At 42.7% G+C, this 19,674-nt stretch overlaps 1 protein-coding gene across 1 annotated transcript in view; it reads left to right on the top strand.

Moving 5' to 3' along the window:
• mtnr1aa (melatonin receptor 1A a) overlaps positions 1-18,798 on the top strand; it is a 55,389-nt gene extending 36,591 nt beyond the window's left edge. Inside the window, exon 2 of the mRNA XM_066658937.1 lies at positions 17,930-18,798. Within this exon, the coding sequence (XP_066515034.1) occupies positions 17,930-18,798 (869 nt within the window). The remainder of the gene's footprint in view (positions 1-17,929) is intronic.
• The last annotated feature ends 876 nt before the right edge of the window (positions 18,799-19,674 follow it).

Here is a 19,674-nt window from a genome sequence, read left to right as displayed (position 1 = left end):
GCCCAAAGTCCCTTGATGGGTCCATAGCTGTGCTTTGATGGTGGCTCCAGCAGCTGTAATAGACAACTGGAGACCCAGCTTACAGATGTAATTGCCACTTTGGAGCGGGATTGTGATGGACCACCATCTTTCATCTTGTACACATCTGTGTATGTGTGTGTTTCCTTCCAGGGGAAAACCCTGTGATCTCATTGACTGCATGATGCACATGCCCATACCCATACCCACCAACACATGCTTCCTTCAGATCTAAAGCCAATTACCTGTGTTCTAAAGGCTCCAAATCGAAAGACCCCCAGAGGTAATGAACATTTCTCAATCTTGCTCCTCACCTAGTGTGTTAGGGTTTTTTTCCCCTGCTGCCAAGACCACTTCGCTTCAGCCACACGCCACTGAGGAAAGCCTTATTCGCCACTTCCCAAAGCCGCTCTTTAGCGCTAATGGGATTTAGGCCTGAAATGAGGACTGGGCTCGGTATCGCTTGGCTCCACATGTGTAAAACTGCACCTTCTAAAGACTGATTCTGAACTCCACCAATGCACTTGAGTGTAGTAGTGAGGAGAAAGAAATGGGCTCTGGGTAATCTAAGATCAAAGAAAAGCCAGCGTTCAGCACCTCACAACCACAACAAGCTTTTAAAAACCTAAGAGAAGAATCCTCCAAAAATACCAATTCTAAAAAAACAATTGACAGTATCCCCACAGAGTGGCACAGTGGTGCAGCAGGTAGTGTTGCAGTCACACAGCTCCAGGGACATGGAGGCTGTGGGTTCAAATGACTGTCTCCCCGTGTCTGCCTGGGTTTCCTCCGGGTGCTCCGGTTTCCTCCCACAGTCCAAAAAAATATGTTGGTAGGTGGATTTGTGACTCAAAAGTGTCCGTAGATGTGAGTGAGCATGAGTGTGTGTGTTGCCCTGTGAAGGACTGGCACCCCCTCCAGGGTGTGTTCCTGCCTTGCATCCAGTGATTCCGAGTAGGCTCCGGACACACCGCAACCCTGAACTGGATAAGCGCTTACAGACTTTGAATGAATATCCCCACAGACTTCACCCCGTAACAGAATGTCTGCACATGTTCAAAACATCTAAGTAACTTTGAAACAGCTCCACAACCTCATATATACCCACAAAGTCAGTGAAGAATCCTCCAAAAACACCAAGAGCCATACACTTTGCATCTCCACAACCGCAAACCCTCTGCACAACCTCAAAATACACCTACAACTTCAGCATTTTTACAACTTGAAAACTGCAAAAAAATATCAAACATCACCAAAATCTTAACACAACCTCAAAATGTCTCAATATGCTTTAGCATATCTCTGCATCCTGAACCTACCATATCTCCAAAAGCTTAACATATCTCAGAAACCTTAGCACCTCTCCACAACATCAAAGGACCTCTACAATCCGCAAATTGTGTCCACAACCTCAAAACATCTGCACAATCTCTATACAACACCACAAACAAATCTACATCTGCAAAAGCCGTCCACCTCCAAAATCTCAACTATGCTCTTCTCAGCACATCTCCACAACCTCAGCACGTGTCCACAACCACTGCACTTCACAAAATGACACCTTCAAAACTTCAGCTATACATCCCAAAAAACCCAAAACATCTCTAAAGCATAAATGACACCCCCAGGAACTTTCCAACTTCAGAAGTTCAAGTACAAAAGATCAACTACACATTTCACACATTGTACAACACACACCTCATCAAACAACAAACTCATAACTCATATCTCAGTTACACAACTCCAAAACCTTAAATTACAGATCTCAGTTACATTCCAGTGCCCTGTATCAGCTTCTGTATTTAAGGTGGAGTGGTAAAATGGAAGCAACTTCTTGTGTATGCTTGGATTAAATATGACTAAGGTGGTGTTTCTCATAAAGCTGTTCGGATGAGCCTATAGCAAGTAAATTAGAATGATGTTGGTTGATAAACAATTTTATGTTTTATGTTCTCATAGAGCACTGATTGGTCAATCTCTTAAAATGACCACAGCCAAATTGGACAGACAAGGAAGTGATGTGTTATACAACGACTAGGACAGAGTTTGGACATTTAACTCACCCAATGGGTGTGTTCCGCTTTGTAAACTTTAAATTTGTGTTTGTTTCTCTCTCTCTCTCTCTCTCTCTCTCTCTCTCTCTCTCTCTCTCTCTCTCTGTGTGTGTGTGTGTGTGTGTGTGCAGAATGGAGCCATGTGCAGTTGTTTCAGTAATGCAGATAAGGCGAAGTGTATTGATGCGGCAAGCCCCTGCTGCCGTGACCCACATGATGGACACACACACACACACACACACTCTCAAACATGCAGTCACACACTTTGACCCACATGACAGCCCCCGGCATCAAAGTGTAGTTTTCAAACTCTACACACACACACACACATGATCACAGATGTAGACACTTGCACACATTACCATCTTGACCCACCGACCCTCAGTCCCCAGCCTGCAGAGACAGAAAGTAGTTTGTTCAAAATGCCCACATCCAAAAAACAATCTGAAGTGTCAACTTAGAACCCTGTGTGTTGCTGTGTAGCTACGAGAGCCACAACACACTCTTGACCTTTCTCCAGTGTGCTGACCTCATCCTTGCACCCAGATTCAGGGCCTCATAGCGATAGGGCAAGCAGAGAAGCCCAGGTGTCTCCTTACTCCTGCTCATCCGGGACATCCCTAGTTGTTCTATAGCTATAGCTGAGAGATATTATCTCTCCATTGAGACCTGGGTCTCCCTCAGGATTTCCTCTCATCCTTATCAGATGACCAAACCACCTCAATTGGCTTCTGTCAGTGCAAGGGACTCCCACATGCTCTTGGATTGCAGAGATCCTCATTCTGTCATGGAAAATAAAGCTCAGCTAGTTGACAGAGAAAAGCCAATAAAGCTGCTTGTATCTTCATTCCAGCTGTAAGGAAAAGCCAGTCAAAGAATTGTCACATATGGTCATGAGCTTTGGGCAATTGTATATTTTGTATATTGGATGAAGGCAACAACACCATAAAACCCTCAAAACTGCTGCCCAATGTGTCCCTACTGTGATATAATGGGTGACCAATACAGTCGATCCTTTTAATGTAATGTAGATCAGCATTGGATTTCAATGGATCAAATGTCACAATATCAAGTATACCATATTTATATAAAGCTCCACATTCCCGATTAAGGGTGGAATTTTAAGTTAGTTAGAATAAAGTTTGTTAAGTAAAGTTAGCTAAAATATTATGTCAATGTGTATGTATTGACATGTGATGTTGCAGGAATAATGGGACTCTTTTTGGATGAAGCAAAGAAATTTATTACATGTTTTGAGTAATAAGATGTTTGGCGATCAGATTTCAGAAATGTATCTTCAGGTCAGAACCGGTTGCATTGTCTGGAAAGCAGGAGAAATTAAATACAAATGGAAAGCAGACACAGCAGAAGCAGTGTGGTGGGTGGGCCTGTAACAGTTATTACATAATCGCTTGATCACCATTATTTGAGCTGACCGTAGTTATGCAAGCTTGACCGCACTCGTTTGCCACAGTTGTTTGCTTTCACAGACATATGTTTACATCACTGCAAGTAGAATGTGTTTGGATCTCCTGGAACAGATGGGGTTCTCTTCAACAAGTGGAAGAATTACTGGATTCAAGACAAGCGGCGTGTCCGAAACTGCACCCTATTCACTGTATAGTGCACTATTTTTGGGTTCCGCCAATTTGTGTGAGTGTCTGAAAACCTAGTGCACTAGATGACACTTGTGGATAGCAGATATCCATAATGCACTGCATTGTTTGGTAAAAACCTGCATGAGTTAGTGTCCATAATCGTTCACTACCCTCCTGAATTCAGTTTCCTATACTAGTGCCCTGCATGAGTAATATGGGGAATAGTGAATGGAGAGCCACTTCGGACACAGTGAAGGAATTTACGACTATGCAAACAAGATGGGTGATCCAGAAAGTTCTAGGAGGAGAGGAATGTGAGGAATACTACTAGAGCCACATGGAGACTAGATTGGAAAATTTGGTTAAAGGAGCCTTAAAACTATCCACACCATCATCTTCTTTTTCGGTCAGTCGATTTTAGGGGTCTCAGTGGCCATAGGCAAGGACACACAGACACTCCTGTCCCCTGCAGTTTCCTCTAGGTCTTCCTGGGATCCCAGGCATTCCAGGCATTCTGAGGTCAGCCAGGAGATATATAATTCCTCCAGCGAGTCCTGGGTCCACCCTCTGTCCTCTTCCCAGTTGGCGGTGCCTGGTGCACCTCTAGCAAAGGGCTTAATGATAAGATGCCTGAAAAAGCTCAACTGGGGTCTCTCAGTGTGGAGGTCAAGCTTCACATGGGTATGGGGAGTATGCTGAGCCACTCTATACACAAAAATAACTACTGCTGTTTGTATCCACGATCCAGTTCTTTCCGTTTTTACCCAGTAATCATGACCATAGGTCAAGGTAGGGGGATTGACTGGTAAATTGAGAGATTTGCCTTGAAAACTACTTGATCCTCAGAAGAGAATTTAAGGAATTGATCCTAAATAAATTGTCCCTCAAGGGTGCAACAATGACATTATGGCTTAAGTATGTACCTGTTTATTTTTACATAACAGATGCATACTTGTACCTTTTTCTAATGGAAGTAAAATTAGCATTGCTATGGAACATCCCCAGGTATGACCATGTGACCTGAAAAGTACTTTTCCAGGGAACCTCGCTTCAAAGCTATAGATCCTATAGGTCCTTCCAGTCCAGACATTTGATCCAGGTTCCTGGCTGGGATTTTACCATAGTCAGCTGGTATGACAGTATACTTGGAGAGTCAGTTGCATTAGCAATTGAATCTATAGTGTCATACCAGCCAGGCATATTAAAATCCTGGTCTAGAACCTGGATCCAAGGTCTGGATTTGAAGACTTCTGCTAAAAAGAACCACAAGAATGTGATTGTTTTTGGAAGAGTCCTAGAAGAACTAGCTTCCAAGACAATCCTGGTACCAAAACTGAAGATCCAGTAAATAATGAAAGAGGTGCTAGTCATTCAAGGCCCAGGTGGAGATGGGATTGAGATCATTTTCAGAAGAGTCCTTGAAGAACTGGATTCAACAAGACTGCTCTGCTTCTCTCAGTGAGAAGGACAGGGACTTGACTCCTAGTCGCTTGCTGACTGATGTCTGCTTAAATGTGACATGGCAACCCTTGACACTTGAGAGGCGTGACAGTGATTCTGGAGCAAAGGGCTGTGTGTGCACTGTCAGATATTGGGACGGGGACTTGTACAATGCCGTGTGTGTGTGTTCGTGTGTGTGTGTTTTAGCATTGCCGGCGTGGACCTGTCAGCTCTAGTCCCTGCAGCATCTCTGGGAATTCTTCTGACATGAAGTGAGACAATACCTGTGGTGTTTTGTCGCCGGCACTTGCTTGCAGGGAACGCTGAGTTTGCGTGACGCTGAGTGTGACCGCAGACATGTGATCGGACGCTGAAGCATGAATACGGTCTGCCCTGACCCATTGGTATGAGAGAGAGAGAGAGAGAGAGAGAGAGAGAGAGAGAGAGAGAGAGAGAGAGAGAGAATATGGTGGTTTAGTGTCTCTTGAATCAACCTTTAGGAACTCACACCTGTGGAGAATTTCACACACTCACCTAGTCACTCACACACCTGAGTTTGAAACAAAATAAGCACTTATGGCCACCGATGGACAAAGGGCATGTTTGTACCTGAACACAAATGTGTGTTTGAACCTGAGCTTAATAGTTAAGACATTTGTGTGAGTGCTGTGTTTTCATCGGTGTCTAACTCAGTGGAGCATGCTGTTCCAGGGCCTGTAAACACAGCTGAAGGGAGAGAACCGGACGATTCCGCTTCCTGTCTGAAGTGTCCAGTGTGTGCCGACTGGACTGAAGTCTCTTAGAGCAGGATTGCTAGTGGCAGGAGGGGGTGGCAACACACACACACACACACACACACACACATCTCTTCATCTATTCATTGTTCATGTAAACACAATCCCTGTTCCCCAAATATATTTGATGTACACCGATCAGCTATAACATTAAAACCAACCTGCATTCTTCTACACTCTTTCTCCAGTCTCCCAGCTCTGTCATCCACTCTGGAGCACTTTGTAGTTCTACAGTTATTGACTGTAGTCCATCTGTTGCTCTGCATACTTTGTTAGCCCCCTTTGGTCAGTGTGTGCTGGTACCATATTCATAATAATTATGTAAATCTCGATAAGTAATAAGTATATTCTAATCCTGCCCTTCATGATGCTGCTCTTGTTATTTATTAGTTTGTGATTGGTTGTGGACTTGTGATTATGTCCTTCAGCTGGACCTGGCTGTGTGTCCTCACACTGACCTCCTGGATGCTGGACTGTGGAGATAATGTGCTGCTGTTATGTCGGGTGCTGTCTTGGAGGTCTATATTTAGCTTGGTGGTCTTGGACAGGCTCGTGCTCTAATGCAGTGGATTAATATGTGTATGTGAGGCCTGCATGCCTGTCATCTTCCTGACTGCATGCACGTGCGTGTAGGGATGTGTGCGCGCTTGGTATTTATTCTTTTTTATACATAGAGGCAGATAAATAATACATGCCACATATATTGGTACATAAGGTTATACTCTCACTCACCTGAACAGAGAGAGAGAAAGTGAGATAGAGAACTATAGAGAGAGGAAATACAGAGCTCCAGATGGAGATAAGAAACTAATATATTTTCTTCTCTCTTCTCTGTGTTTCCATCTCTCTCTCTCTCTCTCTCTCTGTCTCTCTCTCTCTCATGCTCCTTTTCCTTTCATTTTCTGCTATTTCCCTTTTTTTCTCCTCTTCGGTTTCTATATTTCCTCCTTTTTCTTTTTCCCTTTCCTCTTCTTTCTTCTCTATTTATTTCTTGCTCTCTCTCAGACTGAATGGGAGTAATATTAAATAACAGATGAAACAGGATCAAGGGGAAAGAGAGAGAGAGAGAGAGAGAGAGAGAGAGAGAGATGGAAACAGAGAAGAGAAGAAAATATATTAGTTTCTTATCACCAGCTGGAGCTCTGTATTTCCTCTCTCTATAGCTCTCTATCTCACTTTCTCTCTCTCTGCTCAGGTGAGTGATTATGTACATAGGAATGGCCATGAAATTCATCATCATCATCATTTCATCATTGTTCTCCATTCACATGCATCATGTTGTGTGTGTGTATGTGTGTGTGGTAAGTGAGAGCTCATCACTGTGACACAAAGACAAAGACTGGAGCAGATGGTGGTCATTTAACAAACAATAAACTGACAAAAAATGCCAAGAGAGAGAGAGAGAGAGAGAGAGAGAGAGAGAGAGAGCAGGCTCAAGGGAGGAAGATTGAAAGATTGTGTGTGAGGTAGAGGAAGGAAAGAGGAACAAGAGAGTGAGCATTCAAGACAACACAGAAAAAAGAGTGAAAATAGCACATGTGAAAAAGAGAGGAGAGAGAAAGAGGGACCACCCCAAACCAACAGCAATTGAGCCCTGTAAAAACTGTACTTGCTCCACAGGATGTACAAATGGGCCCTGGACAACCAGGAAAATTCAAACAGGCACCTAATATCACTTGACATATCAAACCAAATCACTAACTTTACTAACACCAACTTTGAAAAAAGCAAGGTCAGTGTTAACTTCATCATCACAGAAAACATCAAAACCTTCCCAAAATGCACCAAACATTCAACATTCAAAGGGCAAAAAAAATTACAAAAACATCAGGGAAATGGGAATGGTTTGATCATGAATTCTGAAAGGAATTAGAAAGCTGTCAAACCTCAAATGCAGACAACCAGACAATCTAGAATTAAGAAAAAATATACTTTGAAACCCTAAAATAATATATAAACTGGCAGTCCACATGAAAAAAAAATTTAACTATACAAAGCAAAACCCTCAGAGAAATGGAAGAAATATGTTCTGGGAATCAGGCTTTACCTTCAGAAAACTGTGAAATTTGGAAAACACATTTTGAACAGCTTTACCAAGAAATCCCCCAAAAAGACCTCAATCCCAAAAATGATTGGATAAAACATAAATTATATTTACTAGAATGCTCCATAAAAGGAAATCAGAAATGCCTTGATTATCCAATAACACAGGAAGAATTGACCCAACTCAAATCTCTCGAATCTATGATTCGAGAGGCCTATGGCCTATGGCCCTGACAGCACCCCTGAGCTGCAGTGGGCTGTGCTCAAACTATTCAACCTGATCCTGAGTTCAGACTGTTTTCCTAACACTTGGAGCCAAAGACTTATCACCCCCATCCATTAGAGTGGAGACAAATGGCACTTTTCCACTGCATTGAACCTACATGACTCTACTCAACACTGCACGGCTCTTTTGCTTTTCCACAGGCCAAATCTGGTACCTGGTCCCTGGAACCGGGTCCCAGTTCATTTCAGGTTCCAACTGTGCGAAGTAGGTACTAAATGGTGATTTGTAAAAGAGCACAAACCGCCACTTGGTTAATCTCTAAAGTTACAGCAGCTTTCACATTGATTTTTATCAGACTCACAACGGCAGCTTGTAACTTTACCTCTAGGTGCTTTGAAGAGCTCCTTGGGCCGATGGCCGACGAAAATTGCCAGTGAAAACCGCAACAAGTAAAACTTTACCGCCGCCATTGCTGTGGTTTTCAAAGCCAGCGATGTTAGAGATGGGGTTTTGTGACATCACCGGCTCCATTTCGCAGAGGAGCCCAGCCAGTGGAAAAACGACAAGGTTTAAGCATGTTGTGTCGAGTTGTGTAGAGCCAGACCCATGTGGTGGAAATGCACCAAAACTGGACCCTAACAATTTCAGAGGCATCTGTGTGAGCAGTAATCTGGGGAAATTTTTTAACAGCATTTTGAGCAACAGAATTCTGTCTTTCCTTAATATGTCCTGAGTAGGAGTCAAATTGGCTTCCTACCAAATCACAAATCTACTGACCACATCTACACTCTACACACCCTGATCAACCAACACGTTCACCAAAACCAAAGTCTTTGCTTGTTTTGTAGATATCAAGACGTCGCTTGACTCTATTCCGCACAAGGGGCTGTACTACCTTCTCCTACAGAGCAGAGTCTGGGGTTAAGTGTATGATGTTGTCAAATCAATGTATTCAGAAAACAGATGTGTTGTAAGTGAAGCAGCTGGAACAGTCTACAGCCCCCAGTCTCATTGTGCAGGATGGGGAGGTGTAGTCCGTGCTCTACACAGACAACCGGGTCTCAGAACTGTTTGTGTGTGTACTGCCAGAACTGAGCCCTGGCAATCAACCTCTAGAAGACAGAAGTTATGGTCTTCTAGAAAAATCCCAGGTGTCAGGAACACAGGTACCAGTTCACCATGGGCAGCACCACCCTGGAGCACACCCTGCTGCACACTTACCTCAGCCTTGTCATTACCACATCAAGGAAATTTCGCCCCGCAGTCAATGCACTAAAGGAAAAGGCTCGCAGATCACTATATTGACACTCCCATCTCCATTTGGTGTAAAGTATTAAACAGTGTGATTCAACTCATTGCACTCTACAGGAGTGAGGTTTGGGGTCCACTCATTGAGCACAGCTACACTAAATGGGACAAGCATCCAACCGAAACCCTGCACTCTGAATTCTTAAGATTTACTTAAAGTCCAAAAAATTTTAACCTAATGTGTGCAGGGCAGAATTAGGCCGATTCCTTCTGTTTATCACCATCCTAAAAAGAGCCCTACATTTCTGGACACACCTAAATTCAGGTTCCAAAGAATCCCTGCTGTTTTTAAGTGCTACAGAGCCAAGAGCAAACCCCCGAGTAGAGCCCCCTCAGTCCCCTCCCTTCACAGACAGGTTTAAACAGCTGATCCTAAACTATCACACACTCACAGACCTGGAGAAATTAGAGATAATTCTGGGAGAGGGTATCACACCACCCCCTCCCCGTACTGTGGGTATCAGCCTGTCACCGCTTGAGAGACGATGAGTAACACCAACCTCACCATACTCCACCCTCCACTCACACGGTGTACACCAAATACTACTATATATCAATACATATATAATGCATATATTTCTTTATAAATATCTTTTTGAAAATTTTGCCAAAACCTCTATAATTATTACCACATTCACTACTGTTGTCAATTATTTAGAAAATATTTGCTGCTTTTAATTTTCCTTTGTATTTTTATGGTTATTGTTTCTTGTTTTTGTTTTGGCAAAATTGTTCTCACAACAGTCATGACCATAAAGCTTAAATCTTGAATCTGAGAGAGAGACTGGGTGTAGAAGGCTCTGGTGATGTTTGTTTTCTCAGAAGCCGAGTGTGTGTTCATTTATCAAACATTAACAGTAAACACACAAACGGGGTCAGTAACTCACAGCAAATTTACAGTAAGCCAAAGGCATTATATAATTATATAAGTTATATAAGTTATATAAAAAATTTGTGAGCACTTCTCACTGAGCACTTATTTGTTGCAAATTATGGTAACACTTTACAATAAAACAAGGATGCAACAGTTAACAGTACTGTGTTCTCCCCGTGTCTGTGTGGGTTTCCTCCGGGTGCTCCGGTTTCCTCACACATTCCAAAAACACATGTTATTGTAGGTGGTAGGTGGATTGGCGACTCGAAAGTGTTCGTAGGTGTGAGTGTGTGAGTGACTGTGTGTGTGTGTGTGTGTGTGTGTGTGTGTGATGCCCTGCACCTTGCGCCCAATGATTCCAGGTATGCTCTGGACCCACTGCGACCCTGAACTGGATAAGCGGTTACAGATAATGAATGAATGAATGAACAAATAAACTTAATTGGGTGGCACGGTGGTGCAGCAGGTGGTGTCACAGTCACACAGCTCCAGAGATCTGGGGTTGTGGGTTCAAGTCCCGCTCCAGCTGACTGTTTGTGAGGAGTTTGGTGTGTTCTCCCCGTGTCCACGTGGGTTTGCTCACATGTCCGTAGATGGATTGACAGCTCAAACTGTCCATAGTTGTGAGTCTGTGAGTGAAGTTGTGAATGTGTGTCGTCCTGTGAAGGATTGGCGCCACCTCCAGGGTGAGTCCTGCCTTGAGCCCAGTGATTCCAGGTAGGCTCCGGACCCACCGCGACCCTGAACTAAATAAGCGGTTACAGGCAATGAATGAATGAACTAAATTTTTAATGAATGTGTCAATCAAACACTAACACTACTTAATTAATGTCTAATTTAATCTTTAACTAATGATAGAAATAAACGTCCCTGTTGTTTTACATTATATTACATCAGTATCTAATGCTTAATAACATCTCAACTAGTGTCAATTAATAAAGAGTTAACATTTAGTAATGTTTATTACTGTTGTAAGTACTGGTAATTAATGCACCCTTGCTTGGAAAGTGTTACAAAAATTAAGTGCTCTTTCAGATTTGTTCTGCATGTGCTCAGATTTTTTCTCCTTGTCAGTTTGGTGTTGTTCATGGTGTACATTTGGCTTTGAGTTTGTGCTCCTTTAGCTCACAGTTTATCTTATGTGTATGTTTATGAAAACATCATGAACTTTGCAAAAATGTAGATGAGTTTATGATTAACAGTTAGGCCTACCAAATTTTGGAGACTAGTTTTTCAGCTGTCTGACCACAGGACACTCTTAGTGGGTTATCTGTGGTGATAAATGCATTAATTCTTCTCTAGAGTTCCATGACGTGGTATAGTGGTGTATGAGTGTAGTGTGATTAACCAGGCAGTGAACTGGACCCTACTGAACTGATAGTATGAAGTGGCCAGCATTGTAGATACAAGGTAACCTGTTTATGCAAAATAATCACAGGCATGGTATCATTGGATGTGTAATTGCCAAAACATGCTAACATATGTAAAATAAGCTTGCAATTATGTTTTGGCCTTGGGCTGTCAGTGAGCCTGTGAGAAATGGCATCTTCCTTTAACGTATTTAAATGCATTCATATATTCACACAATGTTTAACATACATTAACATACATTATCATGAATATTACACGCAATAACTGGCCACGGGAGGGGTACGGGACCGCAGGCCTCGCTTCTGCGTCAACCTTTCAACCTTCAGTCCTTTCTTGGCTTCCGTCAGGTTAAACTTTAACTCTAGGCTTTCCCTTGTAATCAGAGACACTGTGTTACTAGATCTGGGCAAGGTTAGTAGGCCTGAGCGAGCCCAGAGCAACTCTGAACTATACCCCTGGAGATGAAGATGATGGTGTGGTTACCAGGTGCATAGGACTGGAGTTTCAAGGTGTGCTAATGTTAGCACACTTCGATAACCCCAATGCTAATTGGAATACATGCTCAAGTCTGAGGAAAGAGAAGTGATCAGTGAGTGCAGAAGAAGTCACTGCTGGTAGTAATTATCCATCATTGGTGAGCAGACCTGTGCATGATGGCAACGAGCCCGATGTCGATTCTAAGCCTGGACTGCTTCGGTGCTGCTCCCTCCTGCTGCTGTCCTCGAGGAACGAAAGCTTCCTTGGAAGAGTCTGGGAGCAAGTGTGTCTTAAAAAGCGTGTGTGTGTGTGTGAAAGCCACAACTTGCCGTAAGCCAGCTGAGGCTCCTTGATTGACAGCCTAATCGCTGCGTAACTCCGGCTCATACAGCCCACGGCCGCCACTCCTCCAGCCCTGACTGTGTGACTTTTTTGAAGGGCAAGCTCTTCCCTGACTTTCTTTTCTTTTTCTCCTTTCTCTTCCTCTTCCTAAGCGAGGGAGGATATAGAACCTCGCTTGGTAGAACTTCGACTTGGGGGTGGGCGGGTGGGGGGGTTGGGTTATGCCCCAGGAATCACTGTGGAGATGACTCTTTTGACCTCTGCTGTCAGTGCTCATCAGAGCTAGAAAATGTTGCAGGACTCCAGCATGGAGAGTGGAGAGCATGGGGGACTCAGGTCAGAACAAGAGGCAAGGTCCGATTTGGAGGATGAGCCAGTTCCAAAGATCCTAAACAACTTGCTCTTTAAAAATTTCTTGTGAAGTCAGGGATAGTGATACAAAACTGGTCCCTTTTTGCTTTTTAAGGGAAGGTCTTACACTAGTTGCTGAGGCATAGCTGTAAGGATTTGATGGCTATATATATGCTGGCACAGACTCCAAGCTCTGTTGAGTGAAATCGGTGCAATGGGTGGTATTATGTTTCCCCTCATTCTGGAATTCACTTCTTAATGATCATCTGGATTTATCTAGGGCTCATTTCGAGTAATATGCTCGAATACTCTGCACAAAAGCCCAATAAAGCCATCCCTGTGTCTCTGGGTGACAGCAGCAGGTGCTGCTAATCCTCTGCCGGTGACATAATGCTGGGCGACTGGTAATTAATAGCAGCCAAGGTTATTCCTTTGAAAAAGGTTTGGAATTTGTGGATGGGAGGAATGCGGGAGGAGACGAGCATCTATACGAGGGGATGTGTGTGGATGTGAATGTGTGTGCCGCCAGTGTGCTTCAGGGCGTGTTTGACTGACAGCTTTGTTGGCAGCTAATTGAAGAGACAGGCCGTCGCTGCTGGAGAATTAGCCTTAGCTTGTCCCCACTGTGTTCTGCTAATGTTTCTGACAGGTTGAAGAAAGGTTGGGAGCGGCCGTAACATTGGGATCATAAAGCATTGACTGAAGGATTTCTTAAAGGGGTAGTTTATTCCAGCTTTTGCTGACACTATGTTTTGTTTAAGGTGGAATAGTGTCTTTTGGTCTAATCTTGTGCTCATGTATAACTGCCACATTGCTTGTCCCATGCTGGCGTGCAGCTGTTTGAGTGTTATATGTTGATGGCAGTTCAAAACGAGAGGTTTGGCTATCATTTTTATTTTTTTTAAGGTGGAATCATGTTTTTAGGAAAGCGGAATAGAAGATGATGATGATGATGATGATTTTAGGTCTCATATTGCGCTAATGTACAACTGGGACATTACTTGACCCATTGTTTCTGTGGCCATATGAGGGTTTTATTTTGATGACACCTGAAAAGGAGAGTTACTCATATTTATTTAAGGTGGAATGGTGTCTTTAGGTCTAACCCTGTGCTAATGTATAACTTCCACATTGCTTGTCCCACGCTGGAATGCAGCACTTTGAGTGTTATATGTTGATGGCAGTTGAAAACGAGAGGTTTGGCTATCACTTTTATTTTTTTTAAGGTGGAATCATGTCCTTAGGTCTCATATTGTACTAATGTACTACCGGGATATTACTTGATCCATTGTGTCCATGGCCATGTGAGTGCTATATGTTGATGACACGTGAAAAGGACAGTTTCTAATATTTATTTAAGGTGGAATGGTGCCTTTTGGTGAGACAAGCAAAATGACAGTATTACACAAGCACAGGATGACACATAAGCTACATTCTGCCTTCAATAAATATATGTGATTTCAAAATCAGCTGCCGTCAGCATACAACACTACATAGCCACATGCCACAGTTGGTCAAGCAACAGCATACAGCCATGTCAATATTATATGGTGATGGCAGCTGAAAAGAATAGATTTTGCAAAAATGTTTATTTATTTAAGGCGGAAGTGTGCCTTTTGGCTCAACCTGTGCTAGTGTATGACTTTCACACTGCTTGTCCCACACTAGCATACAGCCATATGGATGTTATATGTTATATGTAAATCATCTAAAAAGGAGAGCTTTTATTGTCACTGTTATTTATTTAAGGTGGAATAGTGCTATTTGATCTCATCCTGTGCTAGTGTAAAATTGCTATTTTGCTTGGCCCACACTGACATGCAGCTGTGTAAGCACTGATCTGGTGATGGCAGTGGAATGGACACACTTCATGGTCACTTATTCATTTAAGCTAGCACAAGGCATGTTTCACTTTGTAGTGTTTTCAGTGACATTAGAAGGTGATATGGACCTTGGCTTTTCCCAAGAGTGTCTTATGTCATGGTACTCTTGCTCTTTCTTTCTGCTTGTGTGTGTATGTATATGGTAAATAGAGTAAGAAGAAGGCAGCTTTTCCACATTCACTGAGGTGTGATTTCATTTATTTTGTCTCCGTACACATAAACACACTCAGTAAAATGTTGTAGTTCCCCATGTCCATTAGAAATGTACATTCATTAGAGGTGTAGGGACTCTCTTTGTTAGGAGTAGCCGCTGCCACCACCTTTGATAAGCCAGGAAGGTCTGGACACAATTTAATTATAACCCCAACAATGACGCACAAACAGACGAGGTCCGATTAATATGAAGCAATCTTTTATTTTGCACAACACCATAAAATACCTCCCTATATTTGACCTAATCCTCCTCTACAGCTACTCCAGGAAGTCATCAAAAGTGGACCAAAACTACACTCTTGTCTAGTGATCATCACAACTATAATCCACCCCAAAAGTGATATCAATCCACACACATCCTTGTAAACCCTACGTTTCTATAAAAGAAAAGAATACTACACACAGCAAAGATAAATAGTTTAGACTGCCCACTTCACTTGACTCCCTCCCCTTCAACAGCTTTAAAGAGTTAAGTCAAGATAGTTATATAAGGAAGTAGCGAGTATTCAGATTATAAAAAGGGAAATCCCACGCCAAACATTAAAGAACACTATAAAACTACACTCTTATGTATTAATTTAACAGGTCCACCGTCCGACGCGCACACACACCAGGCCCCGACCTCCTCCTCTCTCCTGTCTCAACCTGGAAGCCTCTCAAAACGCGATCGCGACCCGGAAGTCCCCCCTCAGAGGTCGCTCCCCCCCTTAAATGTGTCTAACCCCACCCCTTTTCTTCATCATTCTTACAGAGGCACTCAGTGCTCTCCTTAATGCATGTAGTAGCTATATGGCATGCCTGAATACTCTCTCCCTCCCTCTCTTTCTCTCTCTCTCTCTTTCTCACAAACACACACACCATATATATATATATATACCAGTGGCGATTGCTCTAAGACTGCAAGGGAAGCTCAGCTTCCCCTAAAATGTCAAAAAATAAGTTATCAAATTTATACTGTTGTGTGTACATTGAATAAATATGCACTACAACACGCTCAACTTCAGAATCAGCTTCTTATCACTGGTAAAGACGCGGCTTTCCTCTCAATCATTCTCTTCGCGGTGATTTAAACAGTGAGGACGCTGAGCGTCCATGGAGTTCAATAGCGAAGCAGCAAAGTGCAGCGAAACGAGACGAGTCATTGGATAAATGCTGGGCTTTGTCCCGCCCATCGGACGCTCAGCGTCTCTGGGGGTCTATGGGGCAGTGGGCTGGCCTCGGCTGGCCCGGACGCTCAGCTTCTGCATGATGATTGGATGATCTGTCTGAGGCTGAATCCCTTTTTGATTGACAGCAAAATGAGCGAATCAGTGATCCTTTGGTGTAAAGATCCGTGGGAGCGTTACATTTTCATTCTGTTCTGAGTTGAACCAGACTTTCTAAGTCCTTTTAGCGGCATTTTCATTGTTAAAAACGACTAGCGACAAATCAAGCTTCTATTTCTGGTGGGTTTTTTTGTAGCTGCTTGTGTTTGGAGACTGACTTCTATCACTCTTTCTGACTTCTATCGCAGTTTCTGTCCAGCGGGTGCTGCTGAGCCCCTCCACCGTCACAAAGCACTCACAGGCGGACACACTTCACATGGGCCAAGGCCGTTTAAGCAGCCTAGCTCTGCTGGCCATTGAGAGGACACTAGTCAAGTCCCTGGAAAAGACGCCTTGTTGGTACGACAGGGTCAAAGATCATTTTCTTGAAACGGAACGGAGGGTAGAATTTACGTATAAATAAACCGACACATTTTATGATGTAGGCCGAAATTGAGCTTCCCCTCCTTGAAAGACCAGCATCCGCCACTGATACATACATACATATATGCAATCATTCACAATGCACATAAACTGACAAAAACATTAACAAACACACACACACACACACAAAGGCATCTTATCTCTTTTATTGTCTGTATGTATGTAAAGTACGGCACATGGCTTGCATACGAAGGTAGCAGTAATAGCGCCTGGAGCAAGATAAACAAGGTGAACATACACAGTTACTGTTCTTCTGCCTGCCGTTTCCAAGGCCTTTGATGTGTTTGAAGCCTGTGAAGTTGTTGTCTTGTTTGCCTATATTGCTTCAACATTATGCTATTACAGTTAATTACATATGTAGATACGTACTGATTTATAGTCAACTTAATTAAATCATAACTGACTGACTGAATCACTGACTGATTGACTGATTCACAGACTGACTGACTGAGCCACTGACAGACAAACTGCGTCACTGACTGACTGAGTCACCAACTGATTGACTCAAAGACTGACTGACTGAATATCTGACTGACTTACAGAGTCACAAAGTGACTGAATTACTGACTGAGTCACTGACTGACTGAGTCATCAACTGATTGAGTCACTGACTTACTGACTGAGTCACCAACTGACTGACCAACCAACTAATTCACGGACTGAGTGAGTCATAGACAGTTAAAAACTGACTGGGCCATTGACTGACTTTAAGGAAACACACTGTTAGATGCAATTAACCTAATTAAATGAAAGCATTTGTCCTCCAAATGTATGCCTATTTAGAAAATTGTTGCCTCTGTATGGTCTTGATTGACTGTTAATTGTTATCAACTTTCTGTTGATATTCCAAAAATGGACTATAAGATGTTTCACTTCTTCTTAAATATCTCTCCAATATACATTATATTTTAAAGCATATCTTGGCAGTTTTTTTTACCAGTAATTCTCAATAAAAGAAAATGACCCTGATTCTCAGATTACTGTTGTGTGTCCTTACAACAATGCTCTAAAGGCTAGTGTTGCGTTAACAATCGTGTTATGACACATTTCCAAATGCAGCGACACGTGAAATCAATCTTGCTGAGCTTGAGGCAGATGCATTTGCATATATAAAAGTGGGGTATGTATCTGGCCTAAGGGTTTATTCAGAAAACCCATGCTGTCTTTGCTTTTCTGCCCTTGTTCCTAGGCAATATCTTCGTGGTGAGCTTGGCTGTGGCAGACCTGGTGGTGGCACTGTACCCGTACCCTCTGGTGCTGACAGCCATCTTTCACCGGGGCTGGAATTTGGGCTCAGCGCACTGTCAGATCAGTGGCTTCCTTATGGGGGTCAGCGTGGTGGGCTCCATCTTCAACATCACGGGTATCGCCGTGAACCGCTATTGCTACATCTGCCACAGCTTGAAGTATGACAAGCTCTTCAGCGACAAGAACTCTGCCTGCTACGTCCTCCTGATCTGGGCCCTGACAGTGTTGGCCATCATCCCCAATTTGTTTGTAGGCTCTCTGCAGTATGACGCCCGGGTGTACTCTTGCACCTTCGAGCAGTCCGCTAGCTCGGCCTACACCATCGCAGTGGTCTTCTTCCACTTCATCCTGCCCATCATGGTGGTCACCTACTGCTACCTGAGGATCTGGATCCTGGTCATCCAGGTGAGGCGGAGGGTCAAGCCGGACAATCGTCCCAAGCTGACTCCCCACGACGTGAGGAACTTTGTCACTATGTTTGTGGTGTTTGTACTCTTCGCCGTGTGCTGGGCGCCCCTCAACTTAATTGGGCTTGCTGTCGCCGTGGCACCCGAGCGTCTGGCGCCATACATCCCAGAGTGGCTGTTTGTGGCCAGCTACTTCATGGCCTATTTCAACAGCTGCCTCAACGCCATCGTCTATGGTGTCCTAAACCAGAACTTCCGCCGTGAATACAAGCGCATTGTGGTGTCCGTGTGCACCGCGCGCATCTTCTTCCCTGAGAGCTCCAACGAGGCACAGGAGAGGCTCAAGAGCAAGCCCTCGCCGCTTATGACCAACAACAACCAGGTCAAGGTGGACTCTGTGTGAAGCCCAAGTGGCTGGTTTCATAGCCAGAAACTTTTACGCAACTGGTCACAGGCTGGATGAATTTGTGTGATATGTTAATAACATTAATTAATAACAAAAGTATTTGTTTAAAATAATATCATCAAGTCCCATTTTAATTTATGTAAAGCACTTCAGAATCAAACTGATACTGATGTTTATCTTTAATAAACGTGTACTTACACATTAACAACATGGATAAAATTAATGTGATGGCAGCTGATGTCTGCACTGTTACAGCTGAATTATACAACTATAGCTTATATACATCCACAATTGTAGAAATGTTGTTGTTTAAATGTATGTATCTTGTAGTAACTACCAAGATTCACATATATAATTACATGTAATTATGCAGTAACAATCAAAATACACTTGTAATTATAAAAATTAAGATACATTTGTGTAATTACTTTTAGTTTTGTAGTATATGTATTGTAATAATGTATTATGTAGTAACTATCAAGATTATTTTACTTGTAATCTTGTAAAAAGATAGTCATGTACATAAGTTATGTAGTTATGTTGCAATATCAAGATTGCAAGATCAAGAAGTAATTATACTGTAAAATACACATATATATTTAAATGTAATATATAAATTGTAATCTATGTAATTACATAAAATTGAGGCAATTACATAAAATCTACAATACAAACTTGTGTAATTGCATGTAATTATGTAGCAACAATAAAGGTACACTTGTATAATTGTATATAATTATGTAAAAATTTTAAAGCTAGACTTGTATAAATTTTGAGATATATGAAAACCATCAAAATTCACTGGTTCAATTACATGTAATTATGTATTAACTATCAATAAACACATGTGTTCTTACACATAAACATGTATTA

Source organism: Hoplias malabaricus, chromosome 2 (genome assembly GCF_029633855.1).
Source record: "Hoplias malabaricus isolate fHopMal1 chromosome 2, fHopMal1.hap1, whole genome shotgun sequence".
NCBI lineage: Eukaryota > Metazoa > Chordata > Actinopteri > Characiformes > Erythrinidae > Hoplias > Hoplias malabaricus.
This window is presented reverse-complemented; position numbering and strand designations above follow the sequence as displayed.